Genomic DNA, 25,043 nt, shown 5'->3' with positions numbered 1-25,043 from the left:
CGTTGAAAAATGCAAAAAGTGAAGACCGTCTTTTTAGGGTTATTTATATATATATATATAGATATATTTTTTTTGATTTTGAAGTATCCAAGTGGAAAAAATGAAAGCTTTTTGAATTGATATGAATGGGGTTTGCAAATGATTGGAGGTATACACAAATTACACATTACAAACAATTACACACACAGGTGATTCACGTCATTATTGTTCTCATCCATGGACCCTTTTGCTTTGCATGGGTTCTCTTTTTTTTTTTTTTTTCTTTCTCTTGTGGGTCCCTTTTTCTTATATATACCAAAATGTTTTTGTTTTTTTTTTTAATATTTTTATGTTCTTCAATTTTTTTATTATTGGTTGCATTGAATCTTGCTCATCATGTTGGAAGATTTGACCGGTGTTTAATTGTATTTATATACTTTGAACGTTGAATTATAGGGTTATATAATATGTTAGTCTTCCTTTTTATATGTTATCATGTTTTGGTTAGCCTGTTTCCTGTTTTATTCTAGTATATTTTTCATGTCTAATTTACATACCAAAGCGATTTAAATAGTAAACATGCAACTTGGTTGGTTCATCGATGTATGTCTTCTTGTTAAATCTCCTTTTTTGGAAGATTGTAATTTGTAATGATGCCTAACAAATATGCGAGAGAGAGAGAGAGAGGCCAACTCCACGAGAGCGAGAGTCACGTTTATAAATGAAAACAAATCTGTTGACTTAAACCAAATCCACCTTTGAGTTTCTTCTGACTCCACTGACAAACTCTTTCAACGCCCAAGAAATTTATGCTTTTGGTTTCACATTGATTGTTTGTTTCTTTTTTTTTTAAAAATTTTTTATTACTAGTAGTATTTGGGCGTCAATGAATCCACAGATCCAAAACCAAAGCCATTATCAAAAATCATCCACTAAAAAATAAAAAGATCCCAGGATAAAACAAAAGTTATACTACAATAATACTATTGGAGTGGGCAGGCATCTCCATAAAACATGACTTCGAATATATCAATATCAAAAACTGTATCAACGTTTACAATGCAATATTTTGAAACGAATGACGACTGAAATACAAAAATAAGTCAATTTTTTTTTATAAAAGAAATAATACAATTTGGAAAATATATTTGAAACTAAATTCACTTTTTCCATTCAATAAGATTTGGAATCTCTAAGCTGTCAAAAATAAATAAATAATAATAGAATCTGTAAAAATGGACCAGACGAGACAGTTTATAAAAAAAGGCAACAGTGAACTGGGCTTGTGACGATTGATTAATATAGGCCCAGTCACGGACCAGTTCCACCACGTGAGATGTGCATGCGGCGTAAGATAGATAACAGAGCGCTTGGCTGGTTGATGATGCCGACAAAACGGAGGAACATTAACATATACAGATTTATTATTAAATTGGTCTTTGGCAGTAATTGAGGAGGAAGGAACCATATTCAAATGACAGACACACTCTTGACTCTCTTGACATATGTTGTTAGTTGATTAACTCTGTAAAACAGTAATAATGATTAGCAAACAAATCAGGCATAGGATAAGTGACCCATTTTTATTTATAGAAGTATATAATTAAATTGTGGGACAAATAAAAAGACAAATATTCCAAGATTTGTTCTTGTTGACGTGAATCAATTATTACCATAATAATAATGTCCGCGTGTGAGATAAGAATTTACCACACAAAAAAAAGTTTTTTTTGTTGTGTCACCATCTCTATCAATCTCACACATGCACTAACAAGATTAGTTGTCCAGTCCAACATAATTCAATCTTTTTAAACAAGTCAAAAACTTTTTTTTTTTTCCAGCTCTCTGGCTTTGCGACGACGGCGGAGATGAACAGCGTGTTGCGGATTGCGGCGGTGGTATCTTGTCTTTGGCTGTGTTCCGTCGTTAGTAGCGGATCTAGCCATGGAATCGGGAATGTGACAGATACTGACGATAAGATCTCGTTACTCGAAAGTCAGTTGACGGCGAAGTCTCCTTCTCAGCTTCTCATGGTGCCTCTCACCTTGATTCAGGCAGCTGGCCCCAAAGGAGCTGGTATGAATCCTATCTCTCCTTCTAGAATGTGTTGGTGGTGATACTTGAATAGTTGAAATGTATTAGGGAGATTGCTAGGCTAGTTTGATTAATCACAATATCCTGAAGGTTGAAACTTTGATGTCATGCTTTGAATCTGTTTACTAAGATAGATGCTCTCTCGGATTTGTTCTTGTTGATTCAGATTAACCGAGTTTAAAGCTCAGTCCTTTATCTGAATATTTTTTTCATTCAATTGATTTTGCAGTGTGCCTTGATGGAACACTACCTGGTTATCATGTACACCGTGGTTCTGGATCAGGAGCTAACAGGTGGCTAATCCAACTCGAGGTATATAACTAAATGTGATGAAAGCTATAGTCTTTTTCATATTTGTCCACAGTTTTAGTTATTGCTTATGGAGTTTTGACTACAGAAGATTCATATATAACTATGTAAGATGAAAGCTATAGTCTCTTTTTTTCACAATTTGGTTATTATTATGCTAATTGAGTTTTGACTAAAGAAGGTGTGTATATGTACGTGATGCAGGGTGGAGGATGGTGCAACACACGCAGGAGCTGTATCTTCCGGAAAACAACTCGTCGTGGTTCATCAAAATATATGGAGAAAGTTTTGGCCTTCACTGGAATTTTGAGCAATAAAGCTAATGAGAATCCTGGTTAGTCCTACGCATGACTCTGTCTGTGCACGTTATGGTTGCAAACAAGGACTCGATATCTTTGCCTGTCTGTATTGATACTTGCTTGTCTGTTTGTTTTGTGGGCTTTCAGATTTCTTCAATTGGAACAGAGTCAAATTGCGTTACTGCGATGGTGCTTCTTTCACAGGTGATACTCAGGATCAGGTTAGTCACACAGTAGTTTCATGTTTTTTTCTTTCACTTCTCTGAAAATTTGGATTTAACTGCTTCTAATGTCTTTGATCTAGAGCTCGCAACTATTCTATAGAGGACAACGAATCTGGCAAGCAGCTATGGAAGAACTACTGTCTAAAGGCATGCATAAAGCAGATCAGGTTTTGCATTTACTTTCAACTATTCATCAGCCTATCAGGTTATTGAATTTTTAATCACCTGTAAGTGAATATCTATTGCAGGCTCTACTCTCTGGATGTTCAGCTGGGGGGTTAGCTTCCATCCTGCACTGTGATCAGTTCAAGGACCTATTACCTGGTACTACCAAAGTGAAATGCTTAAGTGATGCTGGAATGTTTATGGATGCGTAAGTCTCTTCTTCAACTTTATTTTTTCTTCTTTGAGATCTTTTGATTAACTCTTCATCTAAGTTTTCAACTGAAAATGTAGAGTGGATGTCTCTGGAGGCCACTCGCTTCGGAAAATGTTCCAAGGTGTTGTTACGATACAGGTAATCTCAGAATCAGAGAACTTCTTGCCCGGAGAATTCACACTACTAATCTTAGGTCCCTTACTGTAAATTTTGTTTTGTTTTGATGTCAAATTCTAGAACCTCCAAAAGGAACTGTCCACTACTTGTACAAAGCATTTGGATCCAACTTCGGTATTGATTTCTTACTTTCTTGATATTCACTGGTCCACAAGACTCGAGCATCTTCAAAACTAATTAAATGTGTTCTGTTTCTTTTCCTCAGTGCTTCTTTCCCCAGAACTTGGTTTCAGACATTAAGACTCCCATGTTTCTTTTAAATGCAGCATATGACGCTTGGCAGGTAACACCCATTCATTCATCTCTGATCACTCCCATTGCTTCTCTCTTTCACTTCTAGCAAACATTTCATTCTCACGAAATAGAACGAGATAGTTTAGCTCCGTCAGGTACAAGATTTCACTTCTATCTTCCTCAGGTACAAGAGAGTTTAGCTCCACCATCTGCTGACTTAAACGGCTCTTGGAAGGCATGCAAATCAGATCACTCTCATTGTAATTCATCTCAAATCCAATTCTTCCAAGGTGAGTATCTTATTAATTCAACCCTCATTCTTTAAACTATACCATTGTGTCGTGGTTGTTAAAATTTATTATATGCTTCTCTTTTGCCAGACTTCAGGACGCAAATGGTGGATGCTGTAAAATCTTTTGCGACATCAACTCATAACGGTGTGTTCATAAACTCATGCTTCGCACACTGCCAATCCGAAAGACAGGACACTTGGTATGCACCAGATTCTCCTACTGTTCATGGCAAGGTAAACATTTTCTCAACAGTTCGTAAATAGTTTTATCTTTCGTTGCAAGAGCTACTGTTAATTTGTTTGCTTGCTCCTTTTTGTTTTTTGCAGACCGTTGCTAAATCTGTCGGTGATTGGTACTTTGACAGAACAACGGTGAAAGCCATTGACTGTCCTTACCCTTGTGACAAAACATGTCACAATCTCATCTTCAAGTGAGTTGACATATTCAAACTCAAACAGCTTACCTAATACTTACAAACTATACACCATACCTTTAGCAACAATTCCTGCAAAAAAACCACAAATCGACATCTCTGTAGCCATTTCATCTTTACATAATTTATGCTATCTTCTGTTGTTTCCGACTGAAATAAGTCATCTTTTTCGTGTGTTTGATCTCTAGTTTTAATATATTGGGTTGGTGGTATACAATTCTTTATGCAGTTGGCGAAAACTTCTTTACTTACATACAAATTTAAGATATCTTTGATTGGAATCAGCGAATCTGGTTAGTGAGTGATGACAAGTTTCATGTCCTTGCATGTATAAAATTCAATTAAAAAGGAACATAAAGAACGCATATTCCTTGGATTCATTGGAGTATAATACACACAAAGCATCCGACCTAAATCGGTCAGACTCTGCTTTTAACGAAAGTATAACTTCTTTATATGGTGATTTGAATTGGGTGCTTTTAGCTTTTGGCTTTTTGAGGTCCCTTTGTGTTGAAAATCCATATTCTGATTGCTTTAAGAACAAAATAAAAAATTTGACTCTAAGAGCACAATAATCTTTAGGAAACAATCTAATAACCACAAAAAAAAGAGGTAAAATCAATTCACGTGAATTTGTTTATTTACAAGTATATTGTGTAGTTTTTATTTGAATATACAAAGAAACAATAGTAGTATACGTAGCTTTCATATTTACAAACCCATGAAACAGAGTTACCAATACAAGAAAAAAAAACTCGTAATATTTACTCGTAAGACTAAGGGGATAAAAAAAAGGTGAAATTTCGAAAGACGAACCCTAAACAGAAGAAAGTAATAAGAAGGTTAACGTGATGCAGAAGCTAAAGCTACCGCTTGTGCCCACATCTTCAATCTTGCCTTAATCTCTTTCGGATCATCCCCTAAATAATTATACATCACACAGTTAATAACATTTTCCTCTGTAAAAAGAAAATAAATGAACGTATCAGTTTTGGTATGATTAATTATTACCAGGACTTGAGATACGCCAGTTGGCAATGGGAGAGTTGCCGCCACTACTAGTCTGAGTCTCCCTGTTTGACCCGCCGGATACAGAAACCCGACCCGGAACTTCCAAATCGAACCCGAGATCTCTGCAGGCTTTCACTTCTTCAAACCCCATCTTCATTGACTTCTTCCCTCCTCTGATCACCTTCGTTAGCACCGTCAACTCTTCTCCTCCTCCGTAACGGTTCCCGCCGTCTCCGTCGCTGTCTCTCTCAACGCCGTTAAACCCGTGACCGTACTGATTCCCTCTTCTGCTCTTTTCTCTCCGTTGACTTACTATATTACACTTATTAGTACCATCGCCGGAAACCGTGAGTTTCCTTCTCCGGTGAGATGTGGTCTCCGGGAGAGAGTAGAACCCGGAAGATTCCTTGTCGGAATCCGAAACGTCACCATCATCGGAGATTTCCCCGTCGGCATCGGCTCCGACGTCATCGTCCAAGCTCTCTAGTGACAGAGCAGAGACGAAATTACCAAGTAGCTCTGAAGGATGATGATGATGATGATCTTCATCGTCTTCGTGGAAGGAGCTCGTGCAGATAGATAACCTAGACAAACTATTTTGCCTTGTCTGGTAGTAATGATGAAAGCCATCATGATCTGTACTATCGTCGACGTAATCATCTTCGTCTAAAACCGAAGAAGAGTTGATCACCATGCTCTCTTCCGACGCCATTAACACGATTTGACAAAGAAATAATACAATTAAGAGTTGTTTACACAATTCAACGTTTTCAGAGCGTTCTTATTTTGTTTGTTTTTTGTGTCCTTAAAACTCTTAATACTAATATAGAAGACTTGAGTAAGTGTATTCAGACATTTTACAAAGCTATCACTCTCATCATAATTTTAAGTTCGCGACACCTGTAACGCGTGTTTAATGCATAATCCAAATTTGTAGCTTTAGTTAATCGACTGTTTTATTACTTTTTTTGTTTTTTTTGTAACTGTACAGGTTCCATAATAACGCGATATCGTTTTGAGGATCTCTGGAGTTTATCTAAACTACCCCTTCTTATCAAAAAGACAAAGCTTGGTCCTATATGCTCCCTTTTGGTGAGGGTAATGCAGGAATTACGAGAGATGTACCCTCGACTAAATAATTTGATAATACCAACACCGATGCCTTTTGCTGATTTTTTCTACAATCAATGATAAAATAACAAAACTTGCTACTGTAGCTTTTCCACGCATACTTAAAAACAAAAATAAATTGTATACTCTGAAAGTTATGTTTGAATTTTATATCAAAAAGTATTAATCGATGTTATAAACAAATAAATATCCCAACTCTAAACATTCAAAATTTTATACAGAAAAATGATAAAGAGTCATACTTGTAGTTTGGAAAATTTAATGAAAGGGTATTATATATAAGCATGTGTATATATTTGTTTGGCATAGGTTGCATCAATTTAATTTTTCATAATTTTTTTCACTAACGAAGTTACTAGTTTAATGTTATTGTACTCTTGTTTTAAACAATTGTGAAGACATTTCTTCATCGAATCATAAATCAACGTGTATGATCAGATCAGATCACCAGAGCGGACCCATAAGATGTTTACATCTCCTTATAATAAACTTTTTTTTCTTTATTATATTGGTCACTTTTTCTAGTTTAAATATAATTAATTACTACACTGATATTTTTATAAATTATTAGAAGGATGTTTGATTCATTTGATGGTGGAATGTTATTATTTATTAAAATTTCGGAGCAATCTAACCGTAGGATAATTTGACCAGTCGGTTTGACTATATAGTCTTTGGCACCTGATATTCCAACACGTGCTACGTTAAAATAGCAATAAACATCATTAACTAATTAATAGTCTGGCTCAAGTGATTCTTAATACAAGCCCAATAACTAAGTTTAGTATTTAGCCCACAGAGGTCCATTATACAAAGTGGGAAGCATCTTGCTTCTTTTAACCGTTGATAGGTTTAAGCATCACAGGTAAATCGTACTGCGGCTGAAGAGTGAGGTGATCCGCCGGTGCGTGCTTATACTCTCCGGAGAGATTGAGCCGGAAACGTTGAAGAATCATGGCGAGAACGGTTTTGGCTTCCATCATGGCAAAGTTTTGGCCAATGCAAGCTCTTGGTCCGATTGAAAACGCGAGGAGTGCGTTTGGGTGAGTAGCGGCACGAGAAGCGCCGTTTTCAAAACGCATAGGGTTGAATTGGTCGGCGTCACTTCCCCAAACGGCTTTGTCTCTGTGCATCTTCACGATCGGGAGGACTATAGTCGTGTCTTTAGGGATCTCTAGGTTTCCTAATTTCATATCTTCTGATGCTAATCGGAGCACATTTATCACTGGTCCGTATAGACGAAGTGACTCCATAAACACCATGTTCATCTGAAATTATTAATTGTAGTTAGGTCAATAAAAATAAAAATAAAGGTTTCTTTAGCCGCAAGAAACTCTTTTTGCAATCTGTATTTTTACCAGTTTGAGTTTGGAACAGTTCTCTGCATCTGGGATTTTGTCTTTACCGCATTCGTTGATAACCTCTTCCCTGATCTTCTCTTGCCAGTCTTGGTTCAAGCTAAGCAACATCGTACTCCATGTCAATAGATTCGCAGTAGTTTCGTGTCCTGCGAAGAAGAACGTCTTGCATTCTTCTATGATCTCATCAATGCTTATCTTTTTCTCAGACTCGTTAGATCTTGCAGCTGTCAACATGATTCCCAGAAGATCGTTTCCGTAGTTCTTGGATTCCGATTTTAGCCTCGAATCTATGATTCTTTTGATCGAGTTGTTCACTTTCCTACCAAGTTTCCATATTCGAAGATTCAAAGGCGTAGGGAAGTACCTTGGGATACAAGACAAAGAACCAATCTTCATATCACTAAAACAAGAAAGAACTTTTAAAGTAGAAGAAAGATTTTGAGTATACACTTACTGGACTCCAGGGATATAGACGTCAGTAAGAGAAGCAGCACAACACTTTTGGAGCTTCTTTTGTGATCTAAACACTTCAATTCCTTCCGCATAACTGCTTCCAAACGCAGCTGTCGCTATAATATCAGCCGTCAATCTCTTATACTCTCTGTTCATCATCATCACTTGCTCGGATTCGCCACCATTCCTCTGTTTTTTCCACTCCTCGAACATCCTCAAAGTGCAGTCCACCATCAGTTGGTTCATGATCTGATCGATAAAATGAAGAAATTACAATTTTTTTTGCAAAAAAGTGCTATCGTTTTATGTCTTTTTATCGGAATGAGAAGGAACAATTTAAAGAAAAGAACAAAAAAAAACCTTGATTTTTTCCATGGAGAATGCAGGGTTTAAGATACGTCTATGACGAACCCAAACAAGGTCATTTACGAAGATGAGTCCATTACCAGCAAGTTTAAGGATCTCAGGTTTTGTCTTTGATTTAGCAAAGAAACCAAACTTGTTAGATAAGATCTGTTTCGCTAGCTCATGATCTGAGATGCATAACCTTGGCGCTGTTCCTTGCCAGTAGAGAACCGTCTCCCCTAATAAGATACCATTGGTAACTTGTGAGTTACGCATCTTTATCTAGTCTAGTGATTAACAAAACTAAAGAAAGGAAGATGAGAGAGAGAATGTCACCGTATTGAGAAATCCATTGATCAAGATGAGGTAAAACGCGAGGGACGATATCGTTGGAGTTTGGATCAAGAACCGAAAGCTTAGCTTCTTTCTTCATTTTCCTAACCTCGCGGAGGTTCCCATGCAAGATCCTGTATTTTGGACCTGAGATTCCTTGCTTCTTGAATCTTCTTGATAGCATCAATGGCCGCCAAAAAAGGATCCAACAAACTCCATATATCTTAGGAACTACAAGGACTACAAGAGCTAGTGCTAAGAGATTGATCGTGCTCAGGAGCTCCATTGAAAGAACAATCAATTTTTTTTTTTTTTTTTGGTTTGAGTGTTTAAGTTTGCTTTGTGATTTGAAGTGGAGGTTTCAGTTTTATTATGCGTCGTTGGAGTGTGAGTCCCGTGACTTGTGTTTCTGATAAGCACAAATACTTCTATTTATTCCCCGTTTTGAAGAAAGAATGAATAAAATTATAACCGATCAAAGAAAGAAACAATGAAAGGAATATTGTATATATGTAATATGTTAGCTTTAATTAGAATCTAAAAAGTAAGCATTTTAAGTATTTCTTAAATTTATGAATGATTAGCTTTGTTTAACCTATTGAAGTCTATTCGAGTTATACAGATTAACAGACAAATGAAGTTTTGGATTTTATTTGCGAATTGAGGTATGATCTTGGTAAAACATAGGAGTTAGTGTCACACTTCTTTTTAAAAAAAAATAAAAAACAATATAACATAATTTAATGGAATTTGTTTTACATGTGAACTAAAGTTATACAATGTAACGCATGCATGATATAAGGTAACATCGGATTCTAAAAACGCCTATCGTTAGTGGAGATGTGTGGGGAGTCTTTTTGAATTCATTTGAACATAGTTTGAGTATAATAATAGATTTAAATCAGTCGTTTTTGTTCATAAAATCACAATAGATGACGTCATTGCTTATGCAATAGTCTAATCTTCTCGAAGCTTTACAGACATTATAATTTACACATGTAATCGTCTCAAAAGGGCAACCAGCCACAAATAATATAAACACCGATCCAGTTTTTAAGTTTGGCATTTTGCCATTTTCTGTAACGAAATTTGATAGACTTTCACTTTCATCATAATCTTTTCAAAACCGATTGCACAAATTTTTGTGTTGCTTTAGCTTTTTATCCATGATAAGATGAAACATTCTACTTTTCAATTATATATAGATGGCGATACGGATAGTTTTGTTTCTCATTTGGCTACTATGAATTATGCATATGAGTAAGTATTAGCACATTAAGTACCCACAATGTATATTTAGCCCATAAGGGCTACAAATTGAGACTGTAGAAGCCCAATTATATGATAAGGATGAGTTAAGCACACACCATAAGGTAGTAGTGTTGTAGTAGTTTCATTAAGAGATTCGATTAATTTGGGCAGTTTATTTCAGTCTTCCAGAGGCTGAAGCATTACGGGTAAGCCGTACTGAGGCTGAATAGTGAGGTTATCTATCGGCGAGTGCTTATACTCACTAGAGAGGCGAAGCCGGAACCGTTGAAGAATCATGGTGAGCACTGTCTTGGCTTCGATCATGACAAAGTTTTGGCCAATGCAAGCTCTTGGTCCGACGGAGAACGCTAGGAGAGCGTTTGGGTGGTTAGCGGCTTTGGAAACGCCGTTTTCAAACCGCATTGGGTTGAATTTGTCCGCATCGGATCCCCAAAGGGTCTTGTCGCTATGCATTTTCAGAAGCGGGATGACTATGGTTGTGCCCTTGGGAATGTCTACGTTACCTATTTTTATATTTGTTGATGCTTCTCGGGACAAAGCTGACACCGGTCCGTAAAGTCGAAGTGATTCCATGATCACCATGTTCATCTGCAAGAGATATAAAGGTATCTTCAACCACAAGAAAAATTACCACTTTGTGCCAAGAAACCCTTTTGAAAGATGAACATTACCATTTTGAGTTTGGAGAAAGTTTCTGAATCTGGGGTTTTTTCTTTACCGCATTTTTTGAATATCTCTTCTCTGCGTTTCTCCTGCCAATCTTGGTGCAAGCACAGTAACATCGTTGTCCATGTCAATAGATTCGAAGTGGTTTCGTGACCTGCGAAGAAGAAAGTTCTGCATTCATGTATGATCTCTTCGATGCTCATCTTTCGTTTGTTCTCTTCAGCTTTGTAAGCTTTCAACATGATTCCCAGAAGATCGTCTCCATAATCTGATTCTGATTGTAGTCTCGAACTGACAATCCTCTTAATTGAGTTATCCATTTTCCTCTCCAGCTTCCATATTCGAAAGCGTAAAGGCGTCGGAAGATACCTTGGAGTACAAGAAAAGACCAATATATTTCAAAACCTCAGAATTTTGTCTGAACAGAGAACTGAAAATAGCAGAGTGATTAACTTACTGACTTCCAGGGATAAACATATCGGTGAGAAAAGTTTTACAACACTTTTTAAGCTCCAATTGTGATCTAAACACTTCGACTCCTTCGACGTAACTGCTTCCAAACGCAGCTGTTGCTATTATATCGGCGGTTAGTCTTTGATAGTCTCTGTTCATATCCTTTATAATCTTTGACTGCTCTGTTTCTTTCTTACTCCTCTCTTCTTTCCACTCCTCTAACATCTTGAGCGTACAAGCCACCATAACGTTCGTCATGTTCTGATCAACAGAATGAAGAATCACCAAAAAAAAAAATAGATAAACTACATCGCCTGTCTTCTCTAAGGGTTAAGTTCTCAAATCGAGTTAAGAAAGAAGGAATAAAAGACCTTGAGCCTATCCATGGAGAAAGCAGGGTTCAAGATTCTTCTATGGCGAACCCAATCAGTACCTTCGACAAAGACCAGTCCTTTGATGCCGACAAGTTTGATGATTTCGGGTCTTATCTGTGATTTGACAAAGAAACCTAACTTGCTTGACAAGATCTGTTTTGCAAGTTCAGGATCTGAGATGCATATCCTCGGCTCTGTTCCGCTCCAGTAAAGAAATGTCTCTCCTAATAATATATATCATTATAGATAACTTGTGTGTTACGCATCCATCCTCTAAGGAGAGTTCATCCCCGGCTTAAGAAAAAAGCTAAAAACATAGAGATGAACAAAGAGAGAGAGATCGAGGAAACGGCACCGTATATATATATCCATTGTTGATAATGAGGAAGAACACGAGAAAAAACATCATTGGAGCTGGCATCAAGAATCGAAAGCTGAGCTTCTCTCTTCATCTTCTTTATTTCGCCGATGTTTCCGTACAAGAATCTGTACTTTGGGCCTGAGATTCCTTGTTTCTTGAATCTTCTGGTCAACACAAATGGCTGCCAAACTAGTATCATAAAAGCGTCGTATATCTTGAGAGCAAGGATCAAGACAAGTAGTGCCAAGATAGGATTGATCGAGATTGTGATCTCCATTGTAAATAACTAAACAATGTGTTAAATTTTCTTCTTTGTTTTTGTGTGTTCGTGTGAATAAATAATTGTTGTTGGTTTGGTGACTACATGCGTATATAATTTTTTTTTATTGCTTTTACACTTATATAGTTAAATTTGTAAAATAAGTAAAAAAGATATGACTTTTACTGTTTATTTATTTATCTATATAATTGTGAATTTAGTACTACTGTATTTTCCTTTTATCTAGACTAGAATAGGCATCCAATTAACGTCTCTTTTATACTCTTCCTCTAGTTTTCTTGTTACGTACCAATTTCTGCTGTAGTCTAATTTAATCTAGAATCCACTCTACCATTCATACCATATATAATGCAACTTCTACTTTATTAATTACTCTTTTTTGTTCTCAAATCGAAAATAAACAGACGTGTTTGTGCTTACTTCGTGTTCAGAAACAGTAAAAGTTATAGATGCTAGTTATATAGCAAAACAGAGCAAAACAAAATAAAAAAGGCTCGATTTTTCTGGCCAAATTTTAAACGGAAATACGTTAAATCTTTATCACATCCGACGACTATGCGATGCGATAGATATTTTGCTTGCAAATTGTAACCTTTAAGAGATTTTTAATTTGTTACGTCTCTTATTCCTCTGTATTGTTCCGTATACACACATTTAGCTAGCTAGTAGAAAGAAGAATTTTTGATATGGTTAAGTGAATTTGTTCCGACTTAACGTAACTATCCACTATCGTCTTGTTGACTTTTTTTATTAATCAACTTTTAAAAAAAGAAAGCCTTCACACAAATTATTTCGCAAATCCGAATATAGATTGTCTTGAAGATCATTTGCTGTTAAAATTTCCGGATCATGCTTATACTGTTATACAGATACAGTATGTGGATGGATACTAGTAGTTCTACCTTCTACGTAGTCTAACAGACGACGAGGGTTTTGTACCTTTGTTATATAACAACGGTCACATGTAGATATTGGCACTACGTAGATCATGATATAAAAACTAGTAAAGTTTAGAGGAGATATAAAAACTAGTAAAGTTTAGAGGAGATATTTATTTATTTTTTATTTTGTTTTCTAGAGGAGATATTTAACCGACGGTGTCTTATAGATACAGTAAAAAATGATGTGAAAAGTAGTAAATTATCAACCGACGGTGTAATGTGATTGATCGTGACATCGAATCTTTAAATTCAATACTTTTTCGTTTGTTATATACTTTTGCATGGTTTCATATATATAAAGAAAGCAGTTGAAAATTTTCTATTTTGAAGGTATTGGTTTAGACTTAACTATCCTATTTCTCTAAGTATCATGTTAAGTTCTGAAATCAGAGTCACCTAATTTAAAGAAAGTATCTAATCTAATTCACATTTAATTTTATTTTTTTTTAAAAGAAAAAAAAGCAGGGGCGGGCACTTCGGTGAAAGTTTAGGTTCGGTTTGGGTTCGGTTCGGTTCGAGTTATTCGGTTTTCATAAAACTCTAACCAAACTCAACCAAAGTTAGTTTGGTTTGGTTTGTGTTTAGATCGGTTTATGCTCAGCTTGGTTTGGGTCGGATCAGTTTAGTTCGGTTCAAACAAAATTAATCAATGTAACACTACAAAATAAATTTATTGTCTTTTGATATCCTAAAATACGCAACAAATTATAAGTTGAATCATTCAAATAAATCATTAAAAGAAAAACCTAAACAAAACCAATCTTTTTGGCTTTGGCGACAACGTTGGAGACTCAGGTTTTTTCTTTTGTTGTTAGTCGTGTTTCTTTTGAACATCTACAAACAAAACATTTAATTAATATTGAGATAGACGTAATTGTATTGCTAAATTTAAAATTTAATTATGTTAAATTTCTTACTGTGGCCGTAGAGAGTAGAGACGATGACGTTGATTATGAGGATAGAGAATAGAGGAAGAGGGCAGAGAACAGAGGAAATTTAACGTGTGTAGAGTTTTATACTTTAGAACATAGGGTTAGAGACCATTAAACCTAATTTTACATTAATTAATTAGTTAGAAAAATTATAGAAAATAAAAAAAATCAAACATGTGCGAGAGGAACCAATCGTGGGTTAGTGAGAATATTACATATTTACAAATTACAGTAGTATTAATTAAAAAAAAGCACATTGGGTTATTGGTTCGGTTCGGTTTAAAACTGACCCAAACCGAACCGTTCGGGTTAACAAAAATCATAACCAAATGGTTTGAATGTATATTTGGGTTTGGTTTGAATCGGTTTGGGTTCGGTTGGTTCAGTTTGGTTCACATGTGAAAGTAGTATTTAATTTTTTGTAATGTATACCGGACGCTAATTCAATGTCCATATGAGTCACATCATAAAATAAAATTAGCCGTTATTATCAGAAATTCAAATGTCCATCTTCATCACTCCCTTGTTTCGGCGTTTAATGAAACCCAATTAAGAAATATTAGTCCACTGAAAAGCCCATCAAGCCCTAATTTTAGTAACATATTAGTTTTAACTTTTAAGTACAAAAGTTTATAACAATGGCAAAAAAATTGTTTCAAATCCCACAACAAGGTCGTCAAGGTACAATGAGCCGTCTTGCAGTCAAATATTTTTTGGATTCAGGGTTTAGTTACTCGCGGGAGAAGGTAACGTTAAAACCGACATCGTCACTTCTGGAGATTAATTGGCAAATTGCTTTATCTTCCTATCAGACGATTCATAATAGAGTTTCTTCAAATAAATTTTGGAATATTATTTTGTCTAAATGTTCAATCCTTCCAAGACCAAAAGGCCCTTAAGCCCATACACTACAACAGAAACTAGATGATACTTAAGAGACATCAACTATCTACAAATACTTATTTAGTTTAGCGAGCGGTATAATAACCATTGCTTCCTCTAAATTGCATTACATCTTCTAAGTTTGAGGTGGACGCAGACTTTGGGAACTGAGTCAAAGAAGTAGCCTGAGTCTGAGGAAGACACGAAGGCACCACGAGTTGCTGAGAGCAATTTTCCAATGGAGAAAAGATGGGAGTGTTTGGGATTAGTCCTGTGGGGTGATTAAGAAAGCTTAGCATTTGCGATGATGCATTGTTAATCCCTGGAAACCCGGCTCCGTGAACATTCATAGGCAGAAACTGCGGTACTTGTGTTGCTGCTGCTGCGCCCATATGCATTCCTAGACCCACGGGATGAGAATAATGACCCATTGGCAACATTGTAGGTGGCCGTATCAATCCATTTCCCATACTCATCATCTGTAAACGATTATTAGAACATGTTAAGGATTTCACATGTAAAAAATAGATTGTAGTAAAATATATCAGTAATAAAGTTTTGATACTTAATTAGTATAATTATATCGTTTTTTATATATTTATGAAACTAGCTTCTAGTGATTTAATTAATCGAGAAATCATTTTTAAATCATAAAGGTAAAGCCTAACGCAAATTTGATGTTAAAAACAATTTTTTTACATTTGTTCATTTTATGATTTCTCAACTCGTTTATTTTTTTAATAAAAGACCATGAAATTTTGTTGAATTGATGTATTCTAGAATACCTGAACTTGAAGTTGAAGGGTCCTCATATATTTGATAGCCTCATCTAACAATGATGCCTTATCGTCCTATAAACAATGACACGTATTCAGAAATCTCCACACAAAAAAAAAAACAAGAAATCTCTAAGTATAACAATATTATCTAATTAATGTGGTTTAAGTGTTAATATCAAACCTTGTAACAGTTAGGTAGTAGGTCCTGCAAAGCACGCATTTTCTTGTTGAATTCATCTCTTCGCTTCTGTTAACAAATCCTTAGCATTAATTTTTTTTACAGCTAATGTGAAATTTCATGAAATGAGAGTGTATAATAGATATAAGTAAAACTCACTCTTTCAGATAACCTATGGACTTCCGTGCTTCGTTTCCTTTTCTTAGTCACAAGCTTTCTTGTTCTCACATGGACTTGTGTCTTCTCATCATCTGATTCATCATCCGAGTTCTGCATAATATATAAACAAAACATTTTTTTTATTATCTCTCTACCATATATATATGTGAAATAATTTATTGAACCAACTAAACTAATTAATATATCTTACATTACTAATTAAATAGGTTGATTCTTCTTCTTCAATGTCTCCATGCTTCCTCTTTAAAGAAGAAAGACTTCGATCTCTCGAACTTCCTCGAGAAAACTTCGATGAAGAAGCAAAATACAATTCCGTGGATCTTCCAACAGCTGCAGATTGCTCATCAGGAGGAGCTGTAATAACTTCAACATCTTTTGGACCTTTAGCAGAATCATCAATTAATGTTGATGATTCAACTCGTTTGTGGCTTTTGGAGACATTTCGCTCAGATTCGGTTTTGGAGGACGTAATCTTCTTCTTATTGTTGTTGTTATTGATTTGTTCATCGTTTTCTTTATCTTGTTGTGGCTGAGGTTCGCTAACAGGAACGACTTGTGTGTCTCCAAGATTCTTGATGTTTCTCTTGAAACCGTCGTCGTAGTACTCGGTCTCATACAAATCCAAGAGAGATTGCGTACGTTGATTTTGAAAAGAACTGTTGTTCTTGGGCCTTCGAGTCTTCGCAAGAATCTTTCCATTTTCGCACACCAGCTCCATGTAATCTTGATCTTTTAATCTGCAACAAAAGAGTCACGTATGAATTAACAAAAAAAAAAAAAAAGTAGTCACGTATATATATAAACAAACATTACTCCATGTACTTGCATACAAATTTATATTTGTCATGTGTGTGTGAATTAATGTTTATAGAAGTCGTAGAAAGTGTAGATGAAATCCATAAACTTACTTAGGTTTAAAGCCTGATGATGGAGAAATCACGTTTGGTTGATGAGATGAAGATGATGCTAACTGCTTTCCTTCCATTGAAGTAAACTGAACAAATTAAGCTTTGTTTTACCTTTTCCCTATTTTCTTGTGAATTATAGAACCAGAGAGATTCGGACTTCACACTTTCTTCTTATATATATATATATATCTAGGGGTTTATGAAGTCTCTGCATATATATATATATATATATATATATCGTGTATTTAATTTAAGATTGATATATGGAGAATTTGTTTTGGTCCACAGCTCATATTTGTATTTTCGGGTGTGAATTTTGACTATGACACGTACGGTAGTATCGACACATTAGTATTAAGAAAAATACAAAAGTTTATATAATGCTACAAACTTTGGTCGATTTCAAATGTTAAAATTCAGATATACAAGTATTGATATTATATATATATATATATATATATATATATATATATATATATATATCATAACACAAACAAACGATGTTAGTGAACGTTAAATTGTTGTATTTGCTAAATTAAGTTTTCGGAAGCTTTATAGAACACAATCATAATAATATATAAGGCTTTAGAAGAACCCTGATCTTAACTAGTATATAAGTTAAATGTGTGATGTGATTAATGAAAGAAGAATAATAGTGGGTGGTGGTGGTGGCGTTGTATGGGAGAAGCAAGATAATGTATGGGCGATAGTGAAAGACGAAGATAGACAAACCTTGTGACCGACTTCGCTTTTCTTCTCCACCGTTCTCTTTTCTTAATTGTTGTAATCTAATATTATAAAGTCAAAATCTACGAATACGATGACATATTTTTTTTCCTGTCTTTTTGTCGTCTCCATCTAAAGTGAGAAAACAAATAATTGTAGTATTTCACGTTAATTATAAGCATGGGCGTTCGTTTCTTTCAAACTAATGAACTCAATACGGAGTCAGATATTTTACTTTTGATGTAAAGAAACAAAACGCATTTATAGATTTTTATTGCAAGTTATGAAATTCTCTTTTCATGCTATATTATATAATCTACTGGTGGACCAAAAAAATCTCTCTCCGATGATGCTACAACAATAATGCAACTAACATTTCTTTTGTCGTCATGCAACTACGAACATTTTTTTTGTTTCGTAGAAAGCTAGAAATTTTAGGACCAAATTCCAAACTATGCAATGACAAAAAAAAAAAGCCTTCCAACAGAAAGAAAGAAATAAGAAACACTTTTTTTTTTCTTTTCTATTTTACGTTCATATATATATATATATATGTTATTATATTGCACCGACGGACAGTTTAACTAAAGGAAATTGTCTTGGCCTCGCTGATAAAACATTTAATGATTCAAAATTGTGCCTACCATAAGTAAGAAATACCTAATGTCTTTCAGTTCACAAAAAAAAATGAAGAGTTATCAAATATAGATGCAAATCGTTTTGATCCAAAAATAGACGTATAAATGAAAAGAAATAAATTCCTTTTTTTTTTCCGTCTATACATCAGATAATCAGAAAAAATATCTAAAGGGAATCCGGAGATTAAAAATATTTACAAAAATTCTGAAATTGTACTGTGGATTTTTAACAGTGAGAGAGTGAGCGAGTGATGGTGTGTTGTTGTTGTGACTAGCGAGAGAGACAGAGACGGGCACAACAAAATTTGCCCACGCGAGTGGCAACGAGAACGAACCTTCTTCATCCCACATAATAATAAATAAATAGAAAAGACATATGGTGCTAAATGAGGTATGGGCCCCCATCCTCAAAAGCAAGTTTTTCTAAATTGGACCCACAACTTGCTTTACTGGGCCCAGTTCACGTGCACTTCACGTGATGCCCGCGTGATTCTTCAACCCACCCCTCCCTTCCCTTTTTGTTTTATTTTGTCTCCCTCCTCCTAACTACTGCTCCTGGTTTTGTCGTCTTCTGCATTTTTACTTCTTTTTTTTTTTAACATCGACTCTCTTCCTGTTAATAAATATCCTATCGACGCATTCTTTTACCGATCCTATCTAATCGATAGTTTTTATAATTTTGCATTTGAATTCGGATTGGTTTTGTTACAGTTTGCAAGTATGTATATACAGCACTCGATCAATAAAATTATCATCTTATAATTTAGTTCATCAGTTGCTGGCAAAAATAAATAGATAAATCAAACCTTCACACTGCTAAAAGACTCTTACTTGATATAAGTTGTGTTTTTTTAGTGGGTTCACAAACTAACAATAAAACTTTTTCTATAACGAATGAAGGGAGTCAAAAGCGTTTCTACCATCTTCTTTATTCGCCTCGACTCATGATACCACTAACTAAAACCAAAGTTGGGTTTGGCGTGAGAGGGTTTTCTCTTCTGGTTTAGTACTGAAAACTAAAAACTCATAATAACATAACTTTGGTATATGTTTCCCCAGTGTTTTTTTTTTTTAAGTGGAGAATAACGACTTAAGTGTGATTTGATTCTGTGAGGCGCTCAGGTCAGCCGAACACATCATCTTTCAAACATTCTGCCACAATCATCTTCAGCTGCATCATCTTTCCTCTCGCATACTGTGTATGTACCATAGACACCATATTTGAGTTTTATGCTTCCAAATTATGATTTTAGGAGCACAATAAGAAACACTTGCCTTGTTCACAGATTCGATTCTTTTGGTCGCATTGTCCAGCTTTGTCTCGATGCCTCCTTCGAAATTTGCTATGAGTTTCTGGTGTGATGTTCCTGTGAAGGAGAGATATATAAAACTTAAAGTCAGTTTAGGAAACGCTTGTCCTCCTCCTGTTATATCAAAACTCTCTTGCCATGGAAGAATATCTAACGTTTGATACTTGATCGTCCCCAATACAATCATGTTTCATAGCAGCTCTAATATTAGGATTCGTTGTTGTAAAAGCAAAAAGTTACAAAAGTGAACATACTTTGCTTCTTTATGCTGCCTTTCAACTCTGAATGGTTTGCTTCAAGCCCTTCAATACTACTCTTGAATTCTTCAAGATGATGGCTGACATCGTCCTTGAACTTTTCATGGATCATTCTCATTTTCTCTTGTTGCTCTGTAATACGATCAGATTGTCAGTGAACACAGTAGATCAGGATAAAGCTTGATTATTCTTTTCACAAGTGGACTTATCAAGACAATTCAATACCCTGATGTTCCACAACAAGACACAAGTCAATTTCCCAATTCTACTTATAAGAATTGAGCATATAGCTCTGTCTTTTGAGGAACTATGTTAAATGAAAGTTTCATGTCAATATGGGAACCTAAACCAAGATTGCATTAAAAATCTTAGCAGATAAGTGAATCGTGTGTGTCTATTCAAGGAGAAATGAAGGTAGCAGAATGAAGCAAGATAGTGAGTACTTCAAGACTAAATGCAATCTAAAGAGCAAGTTTCTTATTTATAACCCTGTATCAGGATTAAACTGCAAAGTTAGTATACTTAAATTTCGAAGCTTTCTTAATGTTCATGACTGTGAATCAAGATATGACACGTTGCTGTACCTTGTAATCTTGTTTCTGCATGCTTTCTCTTAGTTTTGGCTAAGTTGCTAGTCTTTCCCCTGTACCATAATTAGCAAGATCATTGACTGAATATTAAAAAGGAGCAATGCATGATCAATTCTAGAAACATACGCTTCTGATATGATATGAGACTTGACATTCTCCAACTCTAGATGTATCTCCTCGGAGACTGATGCTATGATTTCTGAGGACTTCTTTTCAGCTGAAGATTTCACTTTTTTCTCATAGTTTTGAAGAGCCATAGCAAACAATGCAACAGCCCTGAGACATGGTAATTAATCAACTTAAGACGGGAACGAAGATTCAAGGTAGGGACGTAATATTAGTTATATCTATAACTACAAGAGACCTTTCCAAGCCATCATCTTCATCTATCTCTGAACAATCCTGAAAGGAATCAGTTTTCTGGATCCCTGCTTAGTCACCAGGACAAAACAATGAGGGTGCAGCATTAAAAACAACAACAATGACATACAAATGAGCATTATACCTTGGGACAAAGACGTGGGAGGACTTAACACGACACATCCAGTGCCTTTAAAGTTAGAGTTCCGTTTAGCTGAGCGAGAGCCTAAGTTAGATTTCTCATTACTCCAATTGGCAGTTTCTCTTTCTTCGGGGCCTGAATCAGACGATCAATAAAATAAGCAAAACATGGATAGTATTGTATGGTCTAGGGAAAGAATTAAGAAGCGTACTGTTGTAATGGCCCAACATTGGTGAATCTTCTCCTGAACCATCTGAGTTTCTCTCATCAGATGACGGATCGGAGAGAACTAAATCTTCATTTTGCTCCGCAGAACTTTCTCTTCTGAAAGAATAATCTCTTTTCTTCTCCAAGAAATCCTGGAAAAAAAAAAGGAAACACAAGTCATAGAGTATTATGTAAAGTCAACATTGCAAAGTTCTTAACTTAGATAAAGCAGCTTGAGTTTATGAAGGTTACAGGCAATCTCTTTTCTATATCTGACGCTTGGCCTGCTGTCCCTTGAGAGGTTTTCTTGGTACCGAAGCTAAATATTGGTGTTTCAGTCTCATCTAAAGCGGGACTAATATTTCTTGGTTGCAAAGGAGATGCTTCGGGAGAAAAACATGGGGAAGGACTCGAGATTGGTGCTTTATATCCAAATGTTGGACTCTGAAATTCGTTTTCTGGCTCAATAGGATTTTCCGGGAAAACAGCACTCGGTCTTTCCTGTTTCTCACCATTTTTGGATAACTCCTGGAATATCTCTGGCGTAGCTGCTGTCTCAGCTTCTGGAGATGGATGAAAATCTTTTTCCCATGCTCTAATATCTGGTTTATGCTTCCGGGCTTTGCTCTGTGGATGAAGCTCATGGGAACTTCCCTTTCTGTCTGAAAATGAAGATATTTTGCCAGTTCCTGTGCTCTCGGAACGTGGAGGAGTATTGCTCTTGCTTGCCTCCTTCCGAATCCCATCAGCTTCATCCTTTTTGCGAGAATGAGCCTTACGGCATTGTACAACAGTGTTTTTTCTTCTACCCCTTTGTTTCTTAGGCATAACAGTAGAATTCATAGCAGCAGTGCCAGCTTTTCCACGCAAACCTTCATCAAAAGAGAAGATATTATTTACTTCTTCAGCGGTTTTGCGACCTATGTTGGCACCAGCTTTGGTTCTCTTCTGGACACCTCTGGCTCCTACTCTCTTCTGCAACAACGATCTAGTTACTGGCCTTCTGGTTGCATTTTCAGGGCTTTCAGAATCAGTTTCTATAGAATCTGAATTGTGTCTAGGCTTAATAAGAGGATCATCATTTGTGCCCTTGTCTTGACTCAACTTTAAGTTGGTCTTCACTACTTCTGGAGTCTCAGAGTTGACATCTTCATTATTTGCTGGTGAAGCTTTTCCCAATATTTCCCACAGTTTTGATCTCAAAGCATCAGTACTACCATTTTGCTCCTTCCCTGGCTTATCCATCTCCTCTCTTTGTGATGCAACCTTTTGCTGCAAGACTGCACTTGGAGGTTCTTCCATCCTCTCTGGACTCCTATCCGTCACTATATCGTTCTTGCCACCATTTAGCTCACCATGACTGTGCTGAGGACTCGAGATGGGAAAGTCTTGAAATGACTCACGAGCTGGTGCCTGATGTACTCCATCAAGTCCCTTGTTTAATCCCTTGCTACCAGACAAACTAGATGTTTGTTTACAAAGAACATTCTCCAGAGTCCCTAATTTTCGATGAGACGATCTCGTCCAAGATGAGGTCACATGTCCTGTGACCAGAGCTGAACTTCTTTGCCTGGCAGCTAAATCACCTTTATCTTTCTTGTTCGCCTGTAAATCAGTTGCCGTGGCTGATTTCAACTTTTCTACTCTTGCAATAACATCTTCATCAGCCTTATCTGTCCCAGGATTTCTCTTTGGTGGTGCATCAGCCATAACTCCTATAGAAATCTTTCTGGACTGACTTGATTGGTGATAGTTACTGCCGAAGCTTCTATAGTCGCTCATCTTTTCCTGAAAATTATCACCAAAAGGATAATTACCAATACTACTGGGTAAAGAATAACAAGTAACAACGAACACCTAGTCCAGCCATATGTAGATCAACGCCAACACAAATTTGCTAGCTAAAGCAGTACAGCGCAGGCTAAATTGAGCTATAATGGATGAAAATAAATAAGAATGCCAAATTCACTACCCAGATCTAGCATCGTCTTGTTTTGGGTATTTCGATTTCCAAAGCTTCGGATCGGAGTGTTATTTCTGTGGGTTTTGAATTTGAAAAAAATACCAAATTCAAAACCCACAGAGATAACACTCCGATCCAAAACTCTGGAAATCGAAATACCCAAAACAAGACGATGATAGATCTGGGTAGTATAACACGATAACAAGAGGATAAACACAGATGATAGATGCCGAAATCAAACCCAATTTAGCGAATAAAACAAATTTAAGAAGCTCGAAAGAGATGTATTAAACCCTAATCATGGTGGATCACAAATCTCTAGACCAACGCTTAACGATTTTGCTAGATAACACTACAACGCAGGTATCGGAACTATTAATCGAGACGATAACACCATATAAACGAAAAGGGGCTTAGATCGCAACGATTTCTCAGTGAATCTGAAAGCCACAAGCCATGAATCGAAAACAAAATCAAGTCGATAACTAAAAAATTACCAAATCAAAGCTCGCGGGTTGAAGTGCGAAAGCCCTACCTCCTGATTCCGGTGTAGGAGTAAGTGAGCGCCGAGAGAAAGATGATCACCGGAAAAAAATTACGGAGAAAATGAGAGAGATGAGCAGAGAGATTTCGAAATTTCTGGGGAGAGAGAGAGAGAGAGAGAGAGAGAGAGAGGAGAGGGAAACTGAAAAAATTTTGATTTCGCACACACTACTTACTGTAGCTGAATTGAGTGTATCGATCTGCGACGCCGGAAATATTGGACGAGTTTACCCCTGTGGTTTCTCAGAATTACATTACATTGTGGCCGTCAGATTGAGGTGATGACGCGTGTCCTTATCTGCCTATATTATTCTCAACATTTTGGCGCTCTAATTCGCCTCTCAAATATGTTCAATCGTTTACAAACGAAGACGACCATTGCACGTGTCCGATTCTGTTAAACTTGACGGTCAAGCACGGAGAGCCGTCAAATATCCGATTCTGTTAAAGTTGACGGTCAAGTACGGTGATAACCCTTTAATTAATTTTGGCTAGGTGTTTTGTACATTTTAATCTAAATAATCCATCCACTTACCACATGATTCATTGAGCTAGTAATACTGATCACAAATAACATTAAAAAAAAAAAAAAACATAGATACTAGGTGTCTATAAATCAAATCATTAAAACTGAAGAACATGTAATATCAACTCAACTTAAACATTCTATGGTTGATTAGTTTTTTTTGAAAACTCGTAAAATAATTAACTTATGTATTATATAGTTATTTATACTTTTTATTTGATATTTTACATGTAAAAATTATAGAGGATATATATAGTTATACGAAAATGAGTTTATATGTAGAAGATTATAATATGTCTAATTATCGTATAAAGTGGTCATTTAGTTCTGCTAAAGTTAGTAAACCATTGTTTGTTTCAAGCTTAACCAATTTAAAAGAGCAAAGTCAGAGCAAACTATCATTTCATAATTGTTTCATAAATTTATCGAGCCATGTGAAATGTTTACGAAATGCATAGCATAACAAATAGTTCAAACTTCATAAAAAAAATTCATGTAAATTCTTTAAACGGAAATAGAT

General features: G+C 35.9%; 6 protein-coding genes across 9 annotated transcripts; 1 reads left to right on the top strand and 5 right to left on the bottom strand.

Annotated features, from left to right (window-relative positions):
• The first annotated feature begins 1,479 nt into the window (after positions 1-1,479).
• LOC104783279 (pectin acetylesterase 3) lies at positions 1,480-4,638 on the top strand. 2 transcript variants are annotated; one of them, XM_010508411.3, is made up of 12 exons: positions 1,480-2,055; positions 2,303-2,385; positions 2,587-2,716; positions 2,829-2,902; positions 2,986-3,072; positions 3,154-3,278; positions 3,362-3,422; positions 3,522-3,575; positions 3,667-3,744; positions 3,880-3,985; positions 4,076-4,221; positions 4,315-4,638. In XM_010508411.3, the coding sequence occupies exons 1-12, from the start codon at positions 1,848-1,850 to the stop codon at positions 4,420-4,422; spliced, it is 1,260 nt and encodes a 419-aa protein (XP_010506713.3). In that variant the 5' UTR covers positions 1,480-1,847; the 3' UTR covers positions 4,423-4,638. The 2 variants fall into 2 exon arrangements, with proteins under 2 accessions (XP_010506713.3, XP_087368284.1); XM_087512158.1 differs by having other exon boundaries at positions 1,746-2,055; positions 2,303-2,489.
• Positions 4,639-5,015: 377 nt separating this feature from the next.
• LOC104783280 (uncharacterized) lies at positions 5,016-6,384 on the bottom strand. Its single transcript, XM_010508413.3, has 2 exons — positions 5,433-6,384; positions 5,016-5,341 (listed from the first exon to the last, which is right to left on the bottom strand). The coding sequence occupies exons 1-2, from the start codon at positions 6,142-6,144 to the stop codon at positions 5,265-5,267; spliced, it is 789 nt and encodes a 262-aa protein (XP_010506715.1). The 5' UTR covers positions 6,145-6,384; the 3' UTR covers positions 5,016-5,264.
• Positions 6,385-7,273: 889 nt separating this feature from the next.
• On the bottom strand, positions 7,274-9,675 carry LOC104783281 (cytochrome P450 709B2). Its single transcript, XM_010508414.3, has 5 exons — positions 9,059-9,675; positions 8,738-8,961; positions 8,379-8,626; positions 7,922-8,288; positions 7,274-7,831 (listed from the first exon to the last, which is right to left on the bottom strand). The coding sequence occupies exons 1-5, from the start codon at positions 9,339-9,341 to the stop codon at positions 7,400-7,402; spliced, it is 1,554 nt and encodes a 517-aa protein (XP_010506716.1). The 5' UTR covers positions 9,342-9,675; the 3' UTR covers positions 7,274-7,399.
• A 628-nt stretch (positions 9,676-10,303) lies between these two features.
• On the bottom strand, positions 10,304-12,777 carry LOC104783282 (cytochrome P450 709B1-like). 2 transcript variants are annotated; one of them, XR_015597783.1, is made up of 5 exons: positions 12,176-12,691; positions 11,818-12,044; positions 11,455-11,707; positions 10,999-11,362; positions 10,304-10,915 (listed from the first exon to the last, which is right to left on the bottom strand). XR_015597783.1 is itself a non-coding variant. In XM_010508415.3 (5 exons), exons 1-5 carry the CDS (start codon positions 12,456-12,458, stop codon positions 10,484-10,486), a joined length of 1,563 nt encoding a protein of 520 aa, XP_010506717.1. In that variant the 5' UTR covers positions 12,459-12,777; the 3' UTR covers positions 10,304-10,483. The 2 variants fall into 2 exon arrangements, 1 of the variants encoding a protein (XP_010506717.1); XM_010508415.3 differs by having other exon boundaries at positions 11,451-11,707; positions 12,176-12,777.
• Positions 12,778-15,162: 2,385 nt separating this feature from the next.
• LOC104783283 (transcription factor PIL1-like) lies at positions 15,163-17,460 on the bottom strand. The gene is made up of 6 exons (XM_010508416.3): positions 17,262-17,460; positions 16,544-17,090; positions 16,333-16,443; positions 16,177-16,242; positions 16,002-16,067; positions 15,163-15,695 (listed from the first exon to the last, which is right to left on the bottom strand). Exons 1-6 carry the CDS (start codon positions 17,336-17,338, stop codon positions 15,303-15,305), a joined length of 1,260 nt encoding a protein of 419 aa, XP_010506718.1. The 5' UTR covers positions 17,339-17,460; the 3' UTR covers positions 15,163-15,302.
• Positions 17,461-19,439: 1,979 nt separating this feature from the next.
• On the bottom strand, positions 19,440-24,204 carry LOC104783284 (meiosis-specific protein ASY3-like). 2 transcript variants are annotated; one of them, XM_010508417.3, is made up of 10 exons: positions 23,952-24,204; positions 21,744-23,279; positions 21,496-21,643; positions 21,288-21,419; positions 21,147-21,210; positions 20,909-21,058; positions 20,777-20,835; positions 20,190-20,324; positions 19,901-19,992; positions 19,440-19,820 (listed from the first exon to the last, which is right to left on the bottom strand). In XM_010508417.3, the coding sequence occupies exons 2-10, from the start codon at positions 23,271-23,273 to the stop codon at positions 19,749-19,751; spliced, it is 2,382 nt and encodes a 793-aa protein (XP_010506719.1). In that variant the 5' UTR covers positions 23,274-23,279; positions 23,952-24,204; the 3' UTR covers positions 19,440-19,748. The 2 variants fall into 2 exon arrangements, with proteins under 2 accessions (XP_010506719.1, XP_010506720.1); XM_010508418.3 differs by having other exon boundaries at positions 23,990-24,180.
• Positions 24,205-25,043: the final 839 nt, after the last annotated feature.

This window comes from Camelina sativa, chromosome 4, assembly GCF_030686135.1.
Source record: "Camelina sativa cultivar CO46 ecotype springtype chromosome 4, ASM3068613v1".
Lineage (NCBI taxonomy): Eukaryota > Viridiplantae > Streptophyta > Magnoliopsida > Brassicales > Brassicaceae > Camelina > Camelina sativa.
The sequence above is the reverse complement of the archived record's forward strand: the minus strand, read 5'-3'. Positions and strand labels throughout refer to the sequence as shown.

Coding starts and splice junctions, on each gene's coding strand:
- LOC104783279 (XM_010508411.3), top strand. CDS start 1,848: ATGAACAGCGTGTTGCGGATTGCGGCGGTGGTATCTTGTCTTTGGCTG. Junction 3,073..3,153: donor GCATGCATAAAGCAGATCAG/GTTTTGCATTTA, acceptor TATCTATTGCAG/GCTCTACTCTCTGGATGTTC. Junction 3,986..4,075: donor TCAAATCCAATTCTTCCAAG/GTGAGTATCTTA, acceptor CTCTTTTGCCAG/ACTTCAGGACGCAAATGGTG.
- LOC104783280 (XM_010508413.3), bottom strand. CDS start 6,144: ATGGCGTCGGAAGAGAGCATGGTGATCAACTCTTCTTCGGTTTTAGAC. Junction 5,342..5,432: donor CTGGCGTATCTCAAGTCCTG/GTAATAATTAAT, acceptor ATAATTATTTAG/GGGATGATCCGAAAGAGATT.
- LOC104783281 (XM_010508414.3), bottom strand. CDS start 9,341: ATGGAGCTCCTGAGCACGATCAATCTCTTAGCACTAGCTCTTGTAGTC. Junction 8,962..9,058: donor TCAATGGATTTCTCAATACG/GTGACATTCTCT, acceptor GTATCTTATTAG/GGGAGACGGTTCTCTACTGG. Junction 8,627..8,737: donor TCTCCATGGAAAAAATCAAG/GTTTTTTTTTGT, acceptor TTTATCGATCAG/ATCATGAACCAACTGATGGT.
- LOC104783282 (XM_010508415.3), bottom strand. CDS start 12,458: ATGGAGATCACAATCTCGATCAATCCTATCTTGGCACTACTTGTCTTG. Junction 11,708..11,817: donor TCTCCATGGATAGGCTCAAG/GTCTTTTATTCC, acceptor TCTGTTGATCAG/AACATGACGAACGTTATGGT. Junction 10,916..10,998: donor CTTTCTCCAAACTCAAAATG/GTAATGTTCATC, acceptor TATCTCTTGCAG/ATGAACATGGTGATCATGGA.
- LOC104783283 (XM_010508416.3), bottom strand. CDS start 17,338: ATGGAAGGAAAGCAGTTAGCATCATCTTCATCTCATCAACCAAACGTG. Junction 16,068..16,176: donor TACTACCTAACTGTTACAAG/GTTTGATATTAA, acceptor CATTGTTTATAG/GACGATAAGGCATCATTGTT. Junction 15,696..16,001: donor CCCTTCAACTTCAAGTTCAG/GTATTCTAGAAT, acceptor AATCGTTTACAG/ATGATGAGTATGGGAAATGG.
- LOC104783284 (XM_010508417.3), bottom strand. CDS start 23,273: ATGAGCGACTATAGAAGCTTCGGCAGTAACTATCACCAATCAAGTCAG. Junction 21,059..21,146: donor GAAGATGATGGCTTGGAAAG/GTCTCTTGTAGT, acceptor ACCATGTCTCAG/GGCTGTTGCATTGTTTGCTA. Junction 19,821..19,900: donor GAATCGAATCTGTGAACAAG/GCAAGTGTTTCT, acceptor GTACATACACAG/TATGCGAGAGGAAAGATGAT.